At 40.8% G+C, this 18,854-nt stretch overlaps 1 protein-coding gene across 4 annotated transcripts in view; it reads right to left on the reverse strand.

The window, feature by feature from the left end:
- The window catches only part of arhgap20 (Rho GTPase activating protein 20), a 111,383-nt gene extending 92,770 nt beyond the window's left edge, over positions 1 to 18,613 (reverse strand). For 2 of the 4 annotated variants that reach the window (XM_008107965.2, XM_008107964.2), the window contains exon 1: positions 18,330 to 18,613. In XM_008107965.2, the coding sequence (XP_008106172.1) occupies positions 18,330 to 18,407 (78 nt within the window). In that variant the 5' untranslated portion in view covers positions 18,408 to 18,613. Of the gene's footprint in view, positions 1 to 17,120; positions 17,291 to 18,329 lie in introns of those variants that run through there. The other 2 variants (XM_008107966.3, XM_016992625.2) reach the window with 2 other exon arrangements.
- Positions 18,614 to 18,854: the final 241 nt, after the last annotated feature.

Genomic DNA, 18,854 nt, shown 5'->3' on the forward strand with positions numbered 1-18,854 from the left:
ACAGTTTTAACTTTGGTGACACAACATCTGTACAGGTTTAGTATCTCTTATCCAAAATGCTTAGGACCAGAAGTGTTTTGGATTTTGAAATATCCATAGCCTTCTTCACTCTGACAGTTTTTTCATCAGAGGTTCCAATTGTGTCATTATAATTTTTTGTGTTCTCTACAGAAAACTAGCCCTCACTTGACATATTCTTATTTGTAAAGAGCCCTTATTTTAAGAGTTCCCCAAAGTATCACAATCTTTTCAACAATTCCACTGCAAGCACTTGATAGAAACAAGTGTACTATCTCAGAATGACAAGTGTGTTGATAAGAAGGATATAAAATGGACCAAGTTAACCAAATATGCAAGCCTTTGAACACTCATTACAGAAGTACTTCAAAAATGATTTTACGACTTCTTACTAGAATGGTTTTCGGATGTTTTCAACCTCAGTCGACATACATATGCTTACAAAGGCTGAATATCCCTTATCTGAAATGTCTGTGTCAAGTGTCCTGTAGTTCAGATTCTGGAGTACAGTAGAGTCTCACTTATCCAAGCTAAACGGGCCGGCAGAAGCTTGGATAAGCGAATATCTTGGATAATAAGGAGGGATTAAGGAAAAGCCTATTAAACATCAAATTAGGTTATGATTTTACAAATTAAGCACCAAAACATCATGTTATACAACAAATTTGACAGAAAAAGCAGTTCAATACGCAGTAATGTTATGTTGTAATTACTGTATTTACAAATTTAGCACCAAAATATCACGATATATTGAAAACAATGACTACAAAAATGGCTTGGATAATCTAGAAACTTGGATAAGTGAGGCTTGGATAAGTGAGACTCTACAGTATTTACATTTAATAGACATAACATGATAGCTTTAAGATAGAACTCAAGTCTAAACATGAAATTCATTTGTGTTTCAGATACACCGTATACACATAATTTATATATACCTAATATACTTGAGTATATGCTTAGTTTTTCAACCCTTTTTAGGTTTATACTCAAGTGAGGGTCCTGGCCGGCTTATATTCGGGTTGGCTTATACTCGAGTAATACAGTTTTATGAAAATATTCAAAAACATTCAACCTACTGATGCCTCGATTAATGTAATTTTATAGGTATCTATTTTTATTTTTGAAATTTACCAACAGGTGCTGCATTTTCCACCCTCATCTTATACTCAAGTCAATAAGTTTTCCCAGTTTTTGCGGTAAAATTAAGTGCCCTGGCTTATATTTGGGTCGGCTTATACTCGAATATATACGGAAATGTTCTGCATGAGACTAAATTTGTGGACATTCAACTATCAGGTGGAAAAGGCATCACTATCTCAGCCACCCATGTGAACAATTCTGCATTTCATAATAACAGAGAAAGGATACTCAACCTGTATGGAAATAAAACTGAATGTTTTCAATTAGACTTACCTCAAGTTGTGCATCCTACTTGCCTATCCATCTACCCAACCCTCCATTTAGTAAAAAAGCTACAGAGGAAGGTCTTCCAACCTTTTAAATTAACCATGATTAACACCAGCCTCTTCTCCATCACGTCTGGATTACGTTCTAGCTAAACGGCAAACACAAGACCTGGAGAATGTCAACTGTTCCAAACACCTGATAACTATCAATTCAGAATACAAACGACTGACATGTGGCAGTCACAGCATGTTATGTACCAGCCTGGTGCTGCGTATTAGGTGTCCCAGCGACAACGGACTTTTCTAACAAACAATCCTCTGCCTCCCAAATTATTTCCTGTTTAAAGATTATTTGTGAATAAGAACAGCTTGTAATTCAGAAGCATTCATGACAAATGCTTTGTTCGTTGGCAAGGCTCCTGTGCTTTTACGACAGACTGAGAGCACATCTACAACTGTAGAATTGATTTAGTTTGATGCCACTTAAACTGACACGGCTCAAGACTACAGAATTATGGGAGTTGTAGTTTTACAAGGGCTTTAGCTTTCTTGTCAATAAATACCGGTTCCTCACCAAACTACAATACAAATTCCCATGATTCCATAACATTGAGCCAGTGAAATTAAAGCAGGGCCAAACTACAAATGGCGCAAAGGAGATGCAACCTAAGGCTCTTTCTACACTATCATATAATCTAGATTATCAAATCAGATAATCTGGATGTGTAGAAGAGGCCAGAGATTCAATAGATGGAGGTTTTCAAGAAACTACAATATGTTTTGTAGGAAATATCCAAGTTGACCCTTGACATTTGTGAATCTGATTTCTGGGGATTTTATTAAAAGGTTCCCTGTAGAAATTTCCTGATCCTCCAGTGCAACTCTAGATATTCCACTGGAAATCTATGGTCAATTCTAGATCCTACAGTGTGATTTTATGGCCAACTTAACCATAGAATCATGAAAGGGGACCTAGAAATCCATAGATAGGTGTTCTTTTTTTAAAGATACTTGTTATTTATGGTTTTACACTTTTATGGGGGACCTATGCCCAGCAAATGAGGACTGACTGTACACTGCCACTGAATTTCTGCTTGTTACACTGGTACTAAACTCACAAAAATCATACCAGAATGGCAAACATATATGTATAAGCAAAATCTCTGCCTTTTCTTGGTACCTTAAAAGTTAACCTTTTTAGTGAATACAACATATAATGGAGTCCTAAGGTTAATGAAGTTTATAAGCACCTACCAGTCAATTTAACATTCTCTGTGTTAGAAATGCTAACTGCTTTGTGATTCAACTATTATGTCCCTGAAATGACTAAAAAAAATGGATTAAGTATGCAGAATCTTAAACCACCCCTCTTATGCATGCGATATAATAGTATGACTCATGAGCTCTATCCAGGTCACCTTTTTCCAAATTAATAGACTGAAGTATAAATATAGAAGATCTGCATTGATTTTCACTGCATTGAGGAAGAAGTGGGATTCTAGTGATATGACATTTATTGGAGTCAGGATGACATTTTTAGTCAAGGGAGAACACAGATGTCCCAGAAAATTGCATGGTTTCTCCCCCTGGGTTTCCACAGTAGTACTTTACTTTCCACAATAGAGGCGGTTTCTTGCACGGCCAAATTATTGGACTGCAGCAAAAGTTCATAAGGGGTCCACCTACACTGTAGAATTAATACAGTTTGAAGCCACTTTAACTGCCAATGTCCTCCACAAACACCATACTGCCCACCACCCAAGTGAAGGCTTTCATTCGGGGACAATTTCACCCTAGATTTTCTGTTTTTCCTCCACCACAGATATCCCAGTGTTCTTTACTCTCTCCATTGATGTAGAATTTGCATGGCCACTGCCTCTCCCTTAACCCTTTCCTATCTTTTTCTATGGCACACAGCAAACAGAGCAAACAAATCAGCAACTGAACATACTAGAGATCATTCACCATGATTTATAGGTATTGTAGGTACTGGGATGTATAGTTCACCTGCAATCTAAGGACACTCTGAACTCCACCAACAATGGACCTGGAACTAACTTGACACATAGTCCCCATGTCCAACAAACATACTGGAGATCTTTGGTGAAAATTCACCTTGATTTGAGGAAGTTGTAGTACACCTACATCCAGAGAGCACTGTGAAGCCAAACACCATTGGATCTGGGCTAAACTTGGCACACATACCTGATATGCTGAAACTTGATTACTGGAGGGGTTTGTTCTTCCTTTCTGGGAGTTGTAGTTCAACCACAACCAGAGGAACTGTGACCTCCACCAATGATGGACCTGGTCCAAACTTGGCACACGGAACCCACATGACTAACTCAACCTACTGGAGGGGTTTGCGGGGACTGACTCACCATAGTGGGAGTTGTAGTTTACCCTACAGCCAGAGAGCACACTGAAACCCACCGATGATGCATCCTGAGCAAACTTGCCCAACATAACAAATTTTAAGTACTGATGGGAGTTTTTCAGAGTTAGCCTGGCATGATGTGAGTTGTAGTTCACCCACAACATTATGCATTTCGTATAATTTAAAATTGACTTTTTCAAATAACCTGGGCAATGCCAAGTACCCAACCTAGTATCTCATAAAACTACAACTCCCACAAATCCACATCACGGTTCAAGTGGTGTAAAACAATTAATTCTCAGTGTAGATGCACCCAGTGACCTGGAACCAGACACTCACAACCCAACCTACCACAAGGAATTACTGTGAATATATACAGCAAAAAGAATGAAAATCTCATGAGAAGAGGAGAAAATGTAACTTAAAAAACCTTATTATCCAGGTGTACGCAAGAAAGCCTGGCACAAACCATTTCCCATCTCATCTCAACATGCAAAATCCTCCTATTTCCTCTCATCTGTTCTTACTTAAAGGGTAACCTACAGCATACTAATGTTTCTCACAGCACGATTATATCAAAACAAAATCTTGTGCATTTTGAATTTCTTCTGGGAAAGAGAAAACACACAGGAGGCTGGCTGGACACATGTATTATAAACTGCGTACAAATTACAAGAGGCAGAAGACATACATCAGAATTATCCAGGCCCTCACAGAGCTTGTGGAGGAGGCAGATGTGGTTTCGTGTTCACATCTAGAAAAAACAAACATATTCTGAAAGCCAGCATTCATTTTATTCATCATTAAACTATAATGAACACACTGGGTATAGAGTGTACCACCAATAATTTTGGGAAGTGCAACAGTTTTATCATTTCATTAACACCATTTAATGCAGCAGGACTAGAGGTCTTTAAACTCATTACTTTCAATTGTGTGTGTGTGTGTGTGTGTGTGTGTGTGTGTGTGTGTGTGAGAGAGAGAGAGAGAGAGAGAGAGAGAGAGAGAGAGAGAGAGAGAGAGAGAATAAATGTGGCCCTCCAGATGCTGTTAAATTATAAATCCTATCACCCTATGGTGAAGACTGATGGAAGATGTAGTCCAACAACTTCAGCACATTATGTCTGGGATTAGGGAGTATCTACTGTTAAAGCGGGAGCTTCAGTGTTGGAACTAGAAGTGAATCTACACTATGGAATTAATGGAATTATTATTATTATTATTATTATTATTATTATTGTATGACACAGCAAACAAGATAGATATGCTGGATTTCGTATCACAAAATCACAAGTCGAACACTTCCCAAGTGTCTAGGACTATGTGATCGATTTTCAGATGATGCATGCAGATCCTAGTAGGGTGGCCTTTTGCAGTTGGCAGATCGTGATTTTGTCAATGTCTATTGTTTCCAAATGCCGGCTGAGATCTTTTGGCACGGCACCCAATGTGCCGATCACCACCGGGACCACCTGCACTGGTTTCTGCCATAGTCTTTGAAGTTCAATTTTGAGGTCCTGAGAGCTGCTGAGTTTTTCCTGTTGTTGTTGTTATTGTTATTATTATTATTGGAATTCGACATCACTTTAACTGTCCAGAGTCAATGCTATGGAGTCTTGGGACTTGTAGTTTAATAAGGCACCAGTACTCTTTGGCAGAACACTTAAAAAATCCTATACAACTATAATTCCTATGAAAATTATATCAAAAGCAACTAAAACAATTACGTACTTTTAAGAATCAGAATGATAGAAAACTCTCCTCTCACCATCCACAGCACTGCAATATTCTTTCTACATAACAGAGTACTCACATAATGGTAGTTGTAGCTTTAATAATAAATAATAAACTTTATTTATAGACCGCCCTATCTCCCCGAAGGAACTCAGGCTGGTTTCCAAACATATGGCAACCATTCAATGCCCAAAGAAAACTATACAAAACAATTTACATCAAGACAATACTATACAAAACAATTTACATCAAGACAAAGAACATTAGACAATATAAACAACCCAACTGTAACTTAATAAACAAAACGATGACCAATAGAATAAGACTAACAATGAAAAAAGAAAGAAAAATAAATCATAAAATACAAAAACCTTGATAAAACACATTATTTAAATAAAATAAATATAAATCTGAGTACATCGAAGCTTCATCAGGCGAGGTGCAAGTTATGAGGTCTTTTAGCCTTCCCTGTCAAAGAGAGCTGGTGCCTCCCCAAACTACAACTCCCATTATTCCATAGAATTGAGCCATGGCTATTAAAGTAACGTCAATGTGCATTAATTCTACATTGTACACGGACCCTTAGAAGTCTCAGTCGGACTGCTTTCATCTCCCCAAACTATAAACACCAGAAATTTCCATGAGATAGAACTACAGAAGTTAAAGTAGAATAAAAGCAGCATAATTATATAGTGTGAATGGGTTTTCATTCCAAGAATCCAATTTATCTCCAAGAAGGCATAAGACACACACACACTAATTTCAGGACTGAAACATTTGATGGTGAAACCAGGCCAAATAAGGATGAATCTACACTGTATATTTAATGCAGTTTAAGCCCATTTTAATTGCCATGGCTCAGTGCAATTAAATCATGGAAGTTGTGATTTTACAAGGTCTTTAACCTTAGGTTGCCGTGAGTTTTCCAGGCTGTATGGCCACGTTCCGAAAGCATTTTTTCCTGACGTTTCACCCACATCTATGGCTAGAATCCTCAGAGGTTGTGAGGCCTGTTGGAAATTAGGCAAGTGGCATTTATATATCTGTGGAATGTTCAGAGTGGGAGAAAGAGCTTTTGTCTGCCTGAGGCAAGTGTGAATGTTGCAATTGGCCAGCTTGATTAGCACTGAATAGTCTTGCACCTTCAAAGCCTGGCTGCTTCCTGCCTCGTGGAATCCTTTGTTGGGAGGTGTTAGCTGGTCCTGATTATTTCCTGGAATTCCCCTGTTTTCTGAGTGTTGTTTTTTATTTACTGTCCTGATTTTAGATTTTTTTAAATACTGGTAGCCATATTTTGTTCATTTTCATGGTTTTCTCCTTTTTGTTGAAATTGTTCACGTACTTGTGGATTTCAATGGCTTCTCTGTGTAATCTGCCACGGTGGATGTTAGAATGGTCCAGCATTTCTGTTTTCTCAAATAATATGCTGTGTCCAGAGAAGGGCTTTAACCTTCTCTGCTAAATAATGCCAGCGCCTCACAAAACTACAATTCCTATGATTCCTATGATTTCACAGCACTGATCTATGGTAATCAAAATCGGGTCAAATCACATTAATTCTACAATACAGATGCACCCTAAGTGAACTACAGATCAACAGGATTTTTTTTCCAAAGAGGATTGTTTTTACAATGCTGAGCAAATATTATATTACAGTTTTATTACATTAGAAGTGTTCACCAAATGGAATCACTTCAGATCTCCCTTGAAATCTCTTAGTTTAAAATATTCACTCAGAGATTAAAAAAGAAGTCTTCTATGAAAAATAACATATTTTGTTTACTCACAAAACTAATCTTATACTAATTCACCATACATGCACATTTCTTATTTAAGCTCATTTATAGATAAGATGTAGTTCTCTGTATTGAGTACACAGGGTATCATTCTTAATCAATAGTCCACAGTCTTTAAATATAGCTGTACTCACTGAAGACCATAAGCAAACATGCACCCACCTCCACTGAGGTGTGGACACATATATCTGCTTTCATTAAGGGCCAAACACATACCGAATACAAAATGAAGTCCTCAGTCTGAACATGCTCAGTACACTCAGATGTATATAATCCTTCCCACACCAAAAAGGTACAATCAAACTGGCAAATCAACATACACATAGAATACAGGTTAGAAAATATATACATTAACAAATAAATACTGAAAAGTTTGGGAGGTTGCTATTTCCAATAAATGTTCTAGTCTTTAAGGTCATATAATGCAGCTTGAATTGCTTTAAATGGATCTCCACTGGCCATATAATGTAATTCAAAGTGCATGATATGGCAGTGTAGAGCCAGCATAAGATGCCACAAGATTGCTTGCAGTTATTGCTTTGCAATAACAGCTAACAGAGCCTCTGCTGCTATAGGAAAACATGCTTTTTATTAAGATCAGATATTTGGATCAAGCAGAGGTGTGTACAGGATTTAAGATACTCAAAATCCTTAACTCTTATGGGCTAATGCTCTAGGGGGAAATTGATCAGTGCAGCCGTCTCATGCGGAGATTGAGGGCCAGTGTCCAAGAATAAAGCGGCATACATGGAGTTCCCATCTCCCTCTCTGCTGCGTACACAACCTGATCAGGACTGGAAATATTTATGAAGTGGACTATAATAACCCAGGCAGGCACTAAAATCCCAATAAGCAATCTGGCAGTCTGCTGCAGTAATTCTCTAAGGACAATGTGCTTGCAGGATTTAATGACATTTTAATGCAAACCCTGCAAATAGGAGATTTCCTTCGCAGTTTGGTTCACTTTAGTCTTTGCACTATTTATTCTGGAATAGACTCTGGCAGGGCCAGAGTTTTAAAAGCTGGAGCTGGAGAGCAGAAGAGAGAAAAATAGTATAACACTGAAAACGTATTCTGGGCCCCCTACATATTTCTGACTCATAAATCACACACTGTCTTCTGCCAAATTTCACAGAGGCACGCCCACACATTAAAAAAAAACATTTTCTGAGATGCAGGATTAACAAAAACATAAGAGAATAGACATGAAGACATAGGGCCAACCCAGAAAATTTCATTTTCTTCACTTACCAGGGGCAAGTGAAGGAAATTTCCAACACATTCCAAATCATGCATATCACTCAAAATACCCAATTTCGTTCAATAGGTAAAGGTAAAGGTTTTCCCCTGACATTAAGTCCAGTCGTGTCCGACTCTGGGGGTTGGTGCTCATCTCCATTTATAAGCTGAAGAGTCAGAGTTGTCCGTAGACATCTCCAAGGTCATGTGGCAGGCATGACTGCATGGAGCACCGTTACCTTCCCACCAGAACAGTACCTATTGATCTACTCACACTTGCATGTTTTTGTGATGTCTCATGGGCCATGTAGTCCCGTTCCTAGTACTATTGTGGCAGACGAAGAGGAAAACATGGGATTTACACCGTTTCAGCCAGAAACGGAGCCCTTGCACCTGGAGGATGTTTGCCCTCAAGAAGTCAGCCAAACAAGCCTTGGGCAGAATTCTCCCCCGTTTTCTCGTAAAGACAATTATAATAAAGATAGAGGCGCTAGGGAGGCGAATTGCCAAAGCGCCAGAATCGCAGCCAAACAATTAGCTGATTAAGTCTGCTTCCCTTGGGAAATTCTAAGGAGTCTTGCATCTGGACTAAGTTGAGTTTCACTTCTAGTTCTCCAGGGAAAGTGTTCTTCTGGCGGGAAACGAGACCCTATTTAGGTGTTTGCCGCAAAGGAAACTTTGCGGAGTCAATTTGTCAGCTGGAGGAGTGAGATCGTGTGTAGACTTCGTACTCCAGTTCCCTGTTTCCCAGATCAAGTTTCCAGCCTTGCCTTGTCCCGCGTTTGCCACGGATCAAGTTTCCAGCCTTGCCTTGTCCCGCGTTTGCCACGGATCTTGTTTACTCTTGTTGCCTTGTTTCAAGTCTTGTTCTAGCCAAGTATCAAGTTTGCTTTCCAGCCTAATTGCCAAGTTTCTATGGACTTAAGGACCTTGTCTTCTCCCCACACTTTGCTTGGCAAAGTGTGTGTTCCGGTTATTGGATTATAACTTTGGACTCTAATATCACATATTGGACATTATTTTCCTGGACTATATTTGACCTTTCCTGAAAGGTCTACTTCTGAACTATATTCTACACTTGTTTTTATTGACTTTATATATTTCCTTAATAAAGATATTAGATAGATTCTGGTCTCTGCGCATGGTTATTGGTGCTCTGCTGCCTGGGTCCTGACAGTTTTTGAGCTGCTAGGTTGCAGAAACTGGGGCTAACAGTGGGTGCTCACTCCACTTCCTGGATTCGAACCTGCGACCTTTCAGTCTGCAAGTTCAGCAGCTCAGTGCTTGAACATGCTGCACCCCCGGGTGCATAAAACATAAAACGTAAGACTAAAAGACCATAACCACCACCTCTCTCCATCTTTAATAATAAAATGTAAATAATCAACAACTTGCTATCTTTTAGGGTATTCTGTCTTATTCTGCCCAATAGTAAGGTTGGCACCATCAAAAGTAGTTTCTATACCTGGAACTAACTAGATTATTTTGCGTCAGCAAGGAAGCTAGAAGAGGAATATATTGCAGATTTGGCAGGCAACTACGTATTTTACTTCCGTGAACGGACACACAAATATGTAATTATGGTATCTTGCACTTATATCATAAGTTTCCTTCTGAAAACCGAAGTCTGCCTGAATTAGAACCCCTATAGCTGTGTTCATACTCAGTCCAACAATTTAAAAAGTTTTGCTATACCATACTACATTTATCTGCCTTCTCATGGTCATATTGAAATTCTAGCTCACTTTCTCCCAGCTCAGGCTCCATCTACAATGCAGCCTGAGACCACCTTAGTTGCCATGGCTCAATGCTACAGAATCAGAATTAGTTGTAGTTTTACAAAGGGTTTTGGCATTTTCTGCCGAAGAGTGCTACTGCCTAGCCAGACTATAAATCTCAGGATTCCACAACATTGAGCCAGGAAAGTTAAAGTGGTGTCAAACTGCATTAAATCCACAATGTAAGTGCACCCCTAATCTCTACAAATTCCATTATGATGTATAAGTAAGCCTAACAATGTTGGCAGCTGTAAGTCAAGTTTTCTGGAGGACACGATGTTGAGTAAGCTGTTCCAGCTATTAAGACCATAGCATGGCCAGATTTCAGGATTCCAGTATATACTGTATTCTGTTTTTCACTGGACGCTGTAGTTCATAAACTGTAGTAACTCAGTGATGTGATCGAGGAAGACATACCTCCAACCCAATTTATTTGCCTCTAACTGATTTTGGAGGAAAGGGGAAGATTGCTAGTCAGTAAGGGTCACAGATCATTCTACTGTAAATCACCAAGGGATCTGTGAGTAGACCCCAATCCAACTTCTAAATTTGGCCATACTGATGACTAGCACTTCTGTCTTTTGACATTTCATTGGTACATCTACAAAATCAGTGGCTCAAGGATCAGAGATCCTAAACAAAGATCAGAAATTCTGCAATTTGGCAAGGCTAGGGGGAGACAAACCCTGGAGGTAAAGGGAAATAAATGAAATGTTCTGGAAGTGGGTATGACTGCCTGGTTCCCTGAACAGAAGTACCATACACTGCAAAATTCTGCTGCAGGACCCATTTGTGAACTAAATGGAATTTCACTGTTCAGCAAGTCTCAAAAATCAGTTTTTGTCAGAAGAGACAATCATTTGAGAACTACTGGTTCTGTGCTTCCCAGAAGGCTCAGCTCAATGTTAGAAACAGGATGCTGAACAAGCTAAATCCATGGTCTGACTCAGCAGAGGTCTTCTTATGTTCTTACGTCTTATCTACTAAGTACAATGATACCCCACTTATGCTCTGAGTAGAGTTGTTTCTTATTATAAGGCCTGCCTTTAAAGGTCAGGAAGTTTTTCCCTTATAGGACATATTTTATCGTATGTCCACTATTTGAGGTTTAGAAAGCTTTTCCTTTTACACAGGCTGAACAAAATGCCAAAACATCCAATATTTTGCAGTGGGGACCCTTCAAAAATGTGTGCACCATATAATTTGTAAATTTAGACAATAAATTACTTTTACGGACATATTTACCACATATTTAAATTAACAGCATCCATAACTTTCATATTGTATTCAGCAAGAGTATAAACACTAGTCTATTGCTACTTTCTGATTATCAGCCTTGTTATTGTAAAACCTGACAACACTAACTCTGAGGCAGCAAATATATTCCTCATCACTTATTTTTACAACAATCCTGCAGTGCGTCAGCCAGAGTGAATGTGAATGACCCAAGATCATCCAGAAAGCTTCATGGCTCAGTACTAATAAGAACCAGTGGCTGCTACACAACAATTCCATAATAAAGACTTTGTCTTTAGAATTTCATATACTATTACTATTCTAAGGGTTTTTTTTAAAAAAAAATTAACAACGGAAAGTATGGTATCTATTCAGAATAATATTTTAAAACATCTTCAACCATAGCCATAAAATCATTCACTTTTAACAGAGCCTCTAAAAATCAGTAAAACCAGAGAATGCCTAGCACACATTGTTCATGTGTAGGTCCAGGTTAACTGATTGTGATAATTAACTGGCCAGCAATTCTATTAGCTACTGGCCAATTACAGCTAAAAACATACAATTCGTGTAAGTAGTTGCAGGTTCACACAGAATTAGATTTCTGACAATTCTGTGCTTGGAATTGCATAGCTACTGAAAATAATTGGCCATGCAAGGCATTTCAGCACATTTATTCCTCTAACTCTTGGAGACCCGTTATCACAGGGTTTTGTTGACAAGATTTGTTCAGATACAGTCTGCATTTGCCAACTTCTGAGGTTCAGAGAATGTCACCTGGTGGCTTTCCATGGCCAAGTAGGGATTCGAACACAGCCCCCATACAACCCAACATACAACTCTTCAGCACAGGTGCATCAAACATGTTTCAATCAAACACAGAAATCTACAACAATAGTCCCCAACCTGGGACCCTCTAGATGTGCCACACTGTAGCTTCCAGCATGCTGAACCTGGCTGGGGACTATAGCCAACACATCTGGAGGATGCTAGGTTAGAGAAGTCTGCTTAAAATTGTCAGGTACAAGTAAATGCACATAAACATTGGGTTTAGTGCAGAACAGGTATTGGCAAACTTTGGCCCGCCAGATGTTTTGGAGGGCTGTTAGAAATTATGGAAGTTAAAGTCCAAAACACCTGGAGTGCCAAAATTTGCACATGCCTGGTGTAGAAAGATGCTATCCAAAATGGTAATCCAGGGACAGGTGCCAGTACCTGAATCACTGGTTACTATACTGAATTTCCAGGGGAAAAATGAACAATTTCTAGTCAATGGGCACAAATCTGGTTCCATTCCTTGTCACAAATCAATTAATGCCTCCCTTGCTTAAGACAGTGTGATGCAGTCATACAGAGCAGTGCTACTTAGTGATGGCTTGCGTACTGGTGTCAATCTATGAGTCATTATCTGCTGATCTTTGAAAATTTCCTGGAAACAAAGAAAGTGTTGTAATCAATGGGCGCACACACGGTGCCAGTCTCTGGTACACTGATGTCCTCACACGTAACACAGAATAAAAGAACGAGAGTATTTTCATCTCAAATATCTCAAAACCCACAAATTCATTTAGTTACCTTAACCCAAACATCATCTTTCAGGTTAAGTTTCCTTCTCTATCTGCCTTTAAGACCTCAGAGTACTAGCACTGGTTTATTGCAGGCTTCCATGGATAACTATAACTACATTTGTAGCACTATAAGCACATAGAAGAGCAACCACACCATTTGTATGTTTTTAATTGCCATCAAGTCGACTTCTAATTTATGGCAACCCATGAATGAGAAACCTCCAAGTCACCCTGTGGCTTCCTTGATTGAATCTATCTATCTAAAATGCAGTCTTCATCTTTTCCTACTTCCCTCTGCCTTACAAAGCATTATTGTCTTTCCTAGCGAGTCAAGTCTTCTCATTATATTTCCAAAGTATACCAATCTCAGTTTAATCACTTTGGCTTCTAGGGATAGCTCAGCTCATTTATTCACAAGCAAATCCAACTGTGGTCAATGGGGCGGACCGTCTTAACTGTCTGTAGAGTGACAGGCTTAAAAAAACACTATTCAATATATACAGTAGAGTCTCACTTATCCAAGCTAAACAGGCTGGCAGAAGCTTGGATAAGCGAATATCTTGGATAATAAGGAGGGATTAAGGAAAAGCCTATTAAACATCAAATTAGGTTATGATTTTACAAATTAAGCACCAAAACTTCATGTTATACAACAAATTTGACAGAAAAAGTAGTTCAATATGCAGTAATGTTATGCTGTAATTACTGTATTTATGAATTTAGCACCAAAATATCACGATATATTGAAAACATTGACTACAAAAATGGCTTGGATTATCCAGAGGCTTGGATAAGCGAGGCTTGGTTAAGTGAGACTCTACTGTAGTTCAATCCAGTGGGGCCTTAGTATCTGCTGAGATTCCAGGAGATACAAAAGTCCCTGAGATCCTGGAATCCCATCAATTGTGATGGCATAGTAAAATAATGTTCCTTATACAAAATGGCAAAACCAAGCTTTGCTTTTTGGTATTTTAAAAATATTTTTCAAGCCAAGCGGAATCTGTGGATGCAGAATCTATGGACTGTACAAGGCAGTGTTTTCAAGTAGGGCAACGATCGCAACTCAGCTGCCAACTTTCCTCCAGTTTGTTTTGGAGGAAATTTGCCCCATGGAAAAGTGTTCTTACCATACATTAAGGGAACCACTGACAACCTACAAAGTATCTACATACCCACTAAGAAAATCCAACAAATGCTACGGTCAGCAAAGGACAAGAGGGATCCTCTCACCTCTGCAGGAGTCTACCGTATACCATGCAGCTGTGGACAAATCTACATAGGGACCACCAAACACAGCATTGCTCAGACACGAATCAAGGAACATGAAAGGAGACTAATTCAACCAGAGAAGTCAGCCATAGCAGAGCACCTGATGAACCAACCTGGACACAGCATATTATTCGAGAACACAGAAATGCTGGAATGCTCTAACCACCATCATATCAGGCTACACAGAGAAGCCACTGAAATCCACAAACATGTGGACAATTTCAACAGAAAGGAGGAAACCATGAAAATGAACAAAATCTGGTTACCAGTATTTAAAAAACTCTAAAATCAGGCCAGTAAATAAAGAACAACACTCAGAAAACATGGGAATTCCAGATATAAAACAATCAGGGGCAACTAACACTTCCCAACAAAGGATTCCCCCCCAGGCAGTAATCAGCCAGGCTTTGAAGCTGCAAGGCTATTCAATGCTAATCAAGCTGGCCAATTGAAACATTCACACCTGCCTCAAACAGAGAAGAGTTCTTTTTCCCACCCTGAACATTGCACAAATATATAAACCCCACTTGACTTTTCCAACATACTTCACAACCTCTGAGGATGCCTGCGGCAGATGTGGAACATGGCCATACAGCCCGGAAAACTCACAGCAACCCAAAGTCATAATGTTGCCTGAGGCAGTAGAGCAAAGGGCACGCTCACCTTCCCACCCACCCAACCCAAATTCAGGAAGCAGCAAATCTCTCAATCACCCCTCTCCATCTCTGGCAGCAATATCTATGCAGAACGACAACACATTCAATCACTAACCATCCACTGCCCTCTGAGTGACCTGCAAATTCTGCTGCCTGAGGCACTGATTGCCTTACTCTGCCAGCATGGAAGGAGCATCCTCAGCAGCCTTTCGAAACACAGTTTGGCTGGATCTCCCAGGATTTGAGAACATCCGCTAGGTCCCCATTGAACACACAAGGATCAGCAAAATGTCAGGACAAGATGGTCCACAGAAAGGGCATCCCAGAACAACTATGGGTACATCTACACTGTAGAATGAATGCCGTTTGACCCACTCTGCTTGCCAAGGCCGAATACTAGAGTCCTGGGAGTTTTTCAAGGTCATCGGCCTTCTCTGCCGGCAGGAATCCATTGAGCCATGGCAGTTAAAGTGGTGTCAAACTGGATTCAATTCCACAGTATAGAGTCACTCTATGACACGTATTCCTACGACTGCTGCTACTACCCGGTGCACTTGAAAGCGAGCTCCATGCCATGATCACTGGATCCATTCAACATAAACATGCAAACCTTGCGCCTGGGTCCATCGACACAAGGCATGGGCAAACTTTGGCCCTCCCTCCAGGTATTTTGGACTTCAACTCCCGCAATTCCTAACAGCCTCAGGCCTCTTCCTTTTCCCGCTCAGCCCTTAAGCTGTCAGGAATTGCAGGAATTGAAGTCCAAATCACCTGGAGGGAGGGCCAAAGTTTGCCCTTGCCTGATCTCTGCTACAGAATCCATATAACTTAATATATATAAAATAATAATAAATGATCCCTATGGTTCTCCTGTAATAATAATACACATAAATTAATAACACCTGATCCCTATGGTTTTCCTGTAATAATAATAATAATGATAATACAGTAGAGTCTCACTTATCCAAGCCTCGCTTATCCAACTTATCTGGATTATCCAAGCCATTTTTGTAGTCAATGTTTTCATAAATACAGTAATTACAACATAACATTACTGCGTACTGAACTGCTTTTTCTGTCAAATTTGTTGTAAAACATGGTGTTTTGGTGGTTAATTTGTAAAATCATAACCTAATTTGATGTTTAATAGGCTTTTCCTTAATCCCTCCTTATTATCCAAGATATTCGCTTATCCAAGCTTCTGCCGGCCCATTTAGCTTGGATAAGCGAGACTCTACTGTAATATAATTCATGAAATAATAATAAATTATCCCTATGGTTCTCCTATAATAACAATAATAATAATATGAGCCCTTTGGTTCTCCTGTAATAATAATAATAGTAATAATAATAACCCTGCTGGGATCTGCGTGCATCATCCAAAAATACATCACACAGTCCTAGACACTTGGGAAGTGTTCGACTTGTGATTTTGTGATACGAAATCCAGCATATCTATTTTGTTTGCTGTGTCATAATAAAATAATAATATAATATAATAATAATAAGTGATCCCTATGGTTCTCATGTAATAATAATAATAAAAAACATAAAACAATAAATGATCCATATGGTTATCCTGTAATAACAATAACAATATATAATACATAGAATAATAAATAACCCTATGATTCTTCTACAGTAATAATAATATAAAAATAAAATAAATTAATAAGAATATAAAATAATAATAAATGGTCCTTATGGTTCTCCTGTAATAGTAGTAATAATAATAATAATAATAAAAATAAAAATATCCCTATGGTTCTTCTGTAATAATAATATATAATATATAATAATAAATATATATATAAAAAATAATAAATGATCCCTTAATGCAGTTTGACATCACTGTATGGCTCTGAGATCTGGAGTTTGGTGAGACACCCCCCACCCCATTCTTTGGCATGGAGGGCTCCAGACCACAAAACTACTGATTCCAAAGCATGGAAGTTAACATGGTGCCAGGCTCTGCATTCCTTCTACAGTAGGGATGCGCCCGCCCTCAATCCCACGGAGGTGTTCCTCGGGCTTGCTTACCTGGGGAAAAGCCAGCCTCAGCCTCTGCAGCTTGCAGGGGTCGCTTTTTCAGTAAACGGGCCTTGCTGCGATTCCGTACCAGCACTGATGGATATGCAATGCCCATATGTTGGATTGCAAGACCCACCATCCCCACGATTCCCTAGCGTTGAGCCCTGCCGCCTGGCTGCGGGTGCCTGACTGCATTCATCCTGCAGTGTGGATGGGTCCCTCCTACACCCTCCTCCCCTCTCCTCCAGGCCTTAAAGGACGCCTTGTGCAGTGGGAACAGAAGCAAAATCGAGGTTTTGGGGGCGCGTGGGCGGGCGGGCGCGCTTTTCCTAGTCACGACTGACCGCATTCCCTTCGCGGGCTCTCTTTCCCTCCCCAATAATCTGGCTGAGAAATGTCAGCCCCAGGGGACGTACACAGACACGCGTCTCGGCAAAGGGCAGCATTCACACGTTCGCGGTCTCTCTTCCGTGTACAACATTCGAACGCATTGGGCGGAATGACAATATTGGCAAAACTGGGTGCTTCCATACATAATAGACACGCGTCTCGGCAAAAGGCAGCATTCACACGTTCACGGTCTCCCGTGTACAACATTCGAACGCATGAGGCGGAATGGTAATATTGGCAATACTGGGTGCATCCATACATAATAGACACGCGTCTCGGCAAAGGGCAGCATTCACACGTTCGCGGTCTCTCTTCCGTGTACGACATTCGAACGCATTGGGCGGAATGACAATATCGGCAACACAGACACGTGTTTGGGCAAAGGGCAGCATTCACACGTTCGCGGTCTCTCTTCCGTGTACGACATTCGAACGCATTGGGTGGAATGACAATATCAGCAACACAGGGTGCCTCCATACACAGACACGTGTTTGGGCAAAGGGCAGCATTCACACGTTCGCTGTCTCTCTTCCGTGTATGACACGCGAACGCATGAGGCGGAATGGCGACAATATTGGCAACACTGGGTTCTTCCATACATAAGAGACACGCGTCTCAGCAAAGGGCAGCATTCACACGTTCGAACGCTTTAGGCGGAATGGCGACAATATTGGCAACACAGGGCGCGTCTACACTGTGGAAATAAGCCCACTTTTGACACCATAGAATCTTGGGAGTTGTAGTTTGGTGAGGCGTCCAACTACGACTCCCGGGATTCCACAGCATGGAGCTGTTCATTACCCAAAGGGAACCGATAATCCTCGTTACCTTCTTGCAGTCGGAGGAGGCGGAGGAAGAGCGCCCCTGGCCGAGGTGATCTTGTTGCGGGGACATCGCTTCTTCCATCAAGCTCCCCTTGGCCGCCCCGCCTCGTCCCGCCTCGCCCTTCAAGCCGCCCGAAGGGAGCCGGGGGTCACTGCAGGCTCATGCCCGCCTCCGTCCCAGCGCCTCCCCCGACGGGTCTCGTAGGCAACCGAGGCCGGAGGGAAGCCGCAGCATCTCCCGCATCCGCGACGCGCTCCAATCCAGGCTGTGCTATCCCGAGTCCTGCGAGCAGACAACCAGCGCCGCAAGAGGCCCCGCCCCCAATAGCCAATCCAGGCCCAGGATCGCCGCCAGACTCCGCCCAGGGATGGAATCCTTCGAGGTGGCCACGCCCCCGCCCCTGCGGAGTCGAGCCGGCCAAGCGAGGACCTGGGCGTTCGGCCACGCCCACTTCGCGCTGCTCTGCTCTGCTGGCCACGCCCACTCCGGAGCCAGACTGCAGCATTGGGGAGGGTGATGTTTTGAACT

This window comes from Anolis carolinensis, chromosome 3 (assembly GCF_035594765.1).
Source record: "Anolis carolinensis isolate JA03-04 chromosome 3, rAnoCar3.1.pri, whole genome shotgun sequence".
Taxonomy (NCBI): domain Eukaryota; kingdom Metazoa; phylum Chordata; class Lepidosauria; order Squamata; family Dactyloidae; genus Anolis; species Anolis carolinensis.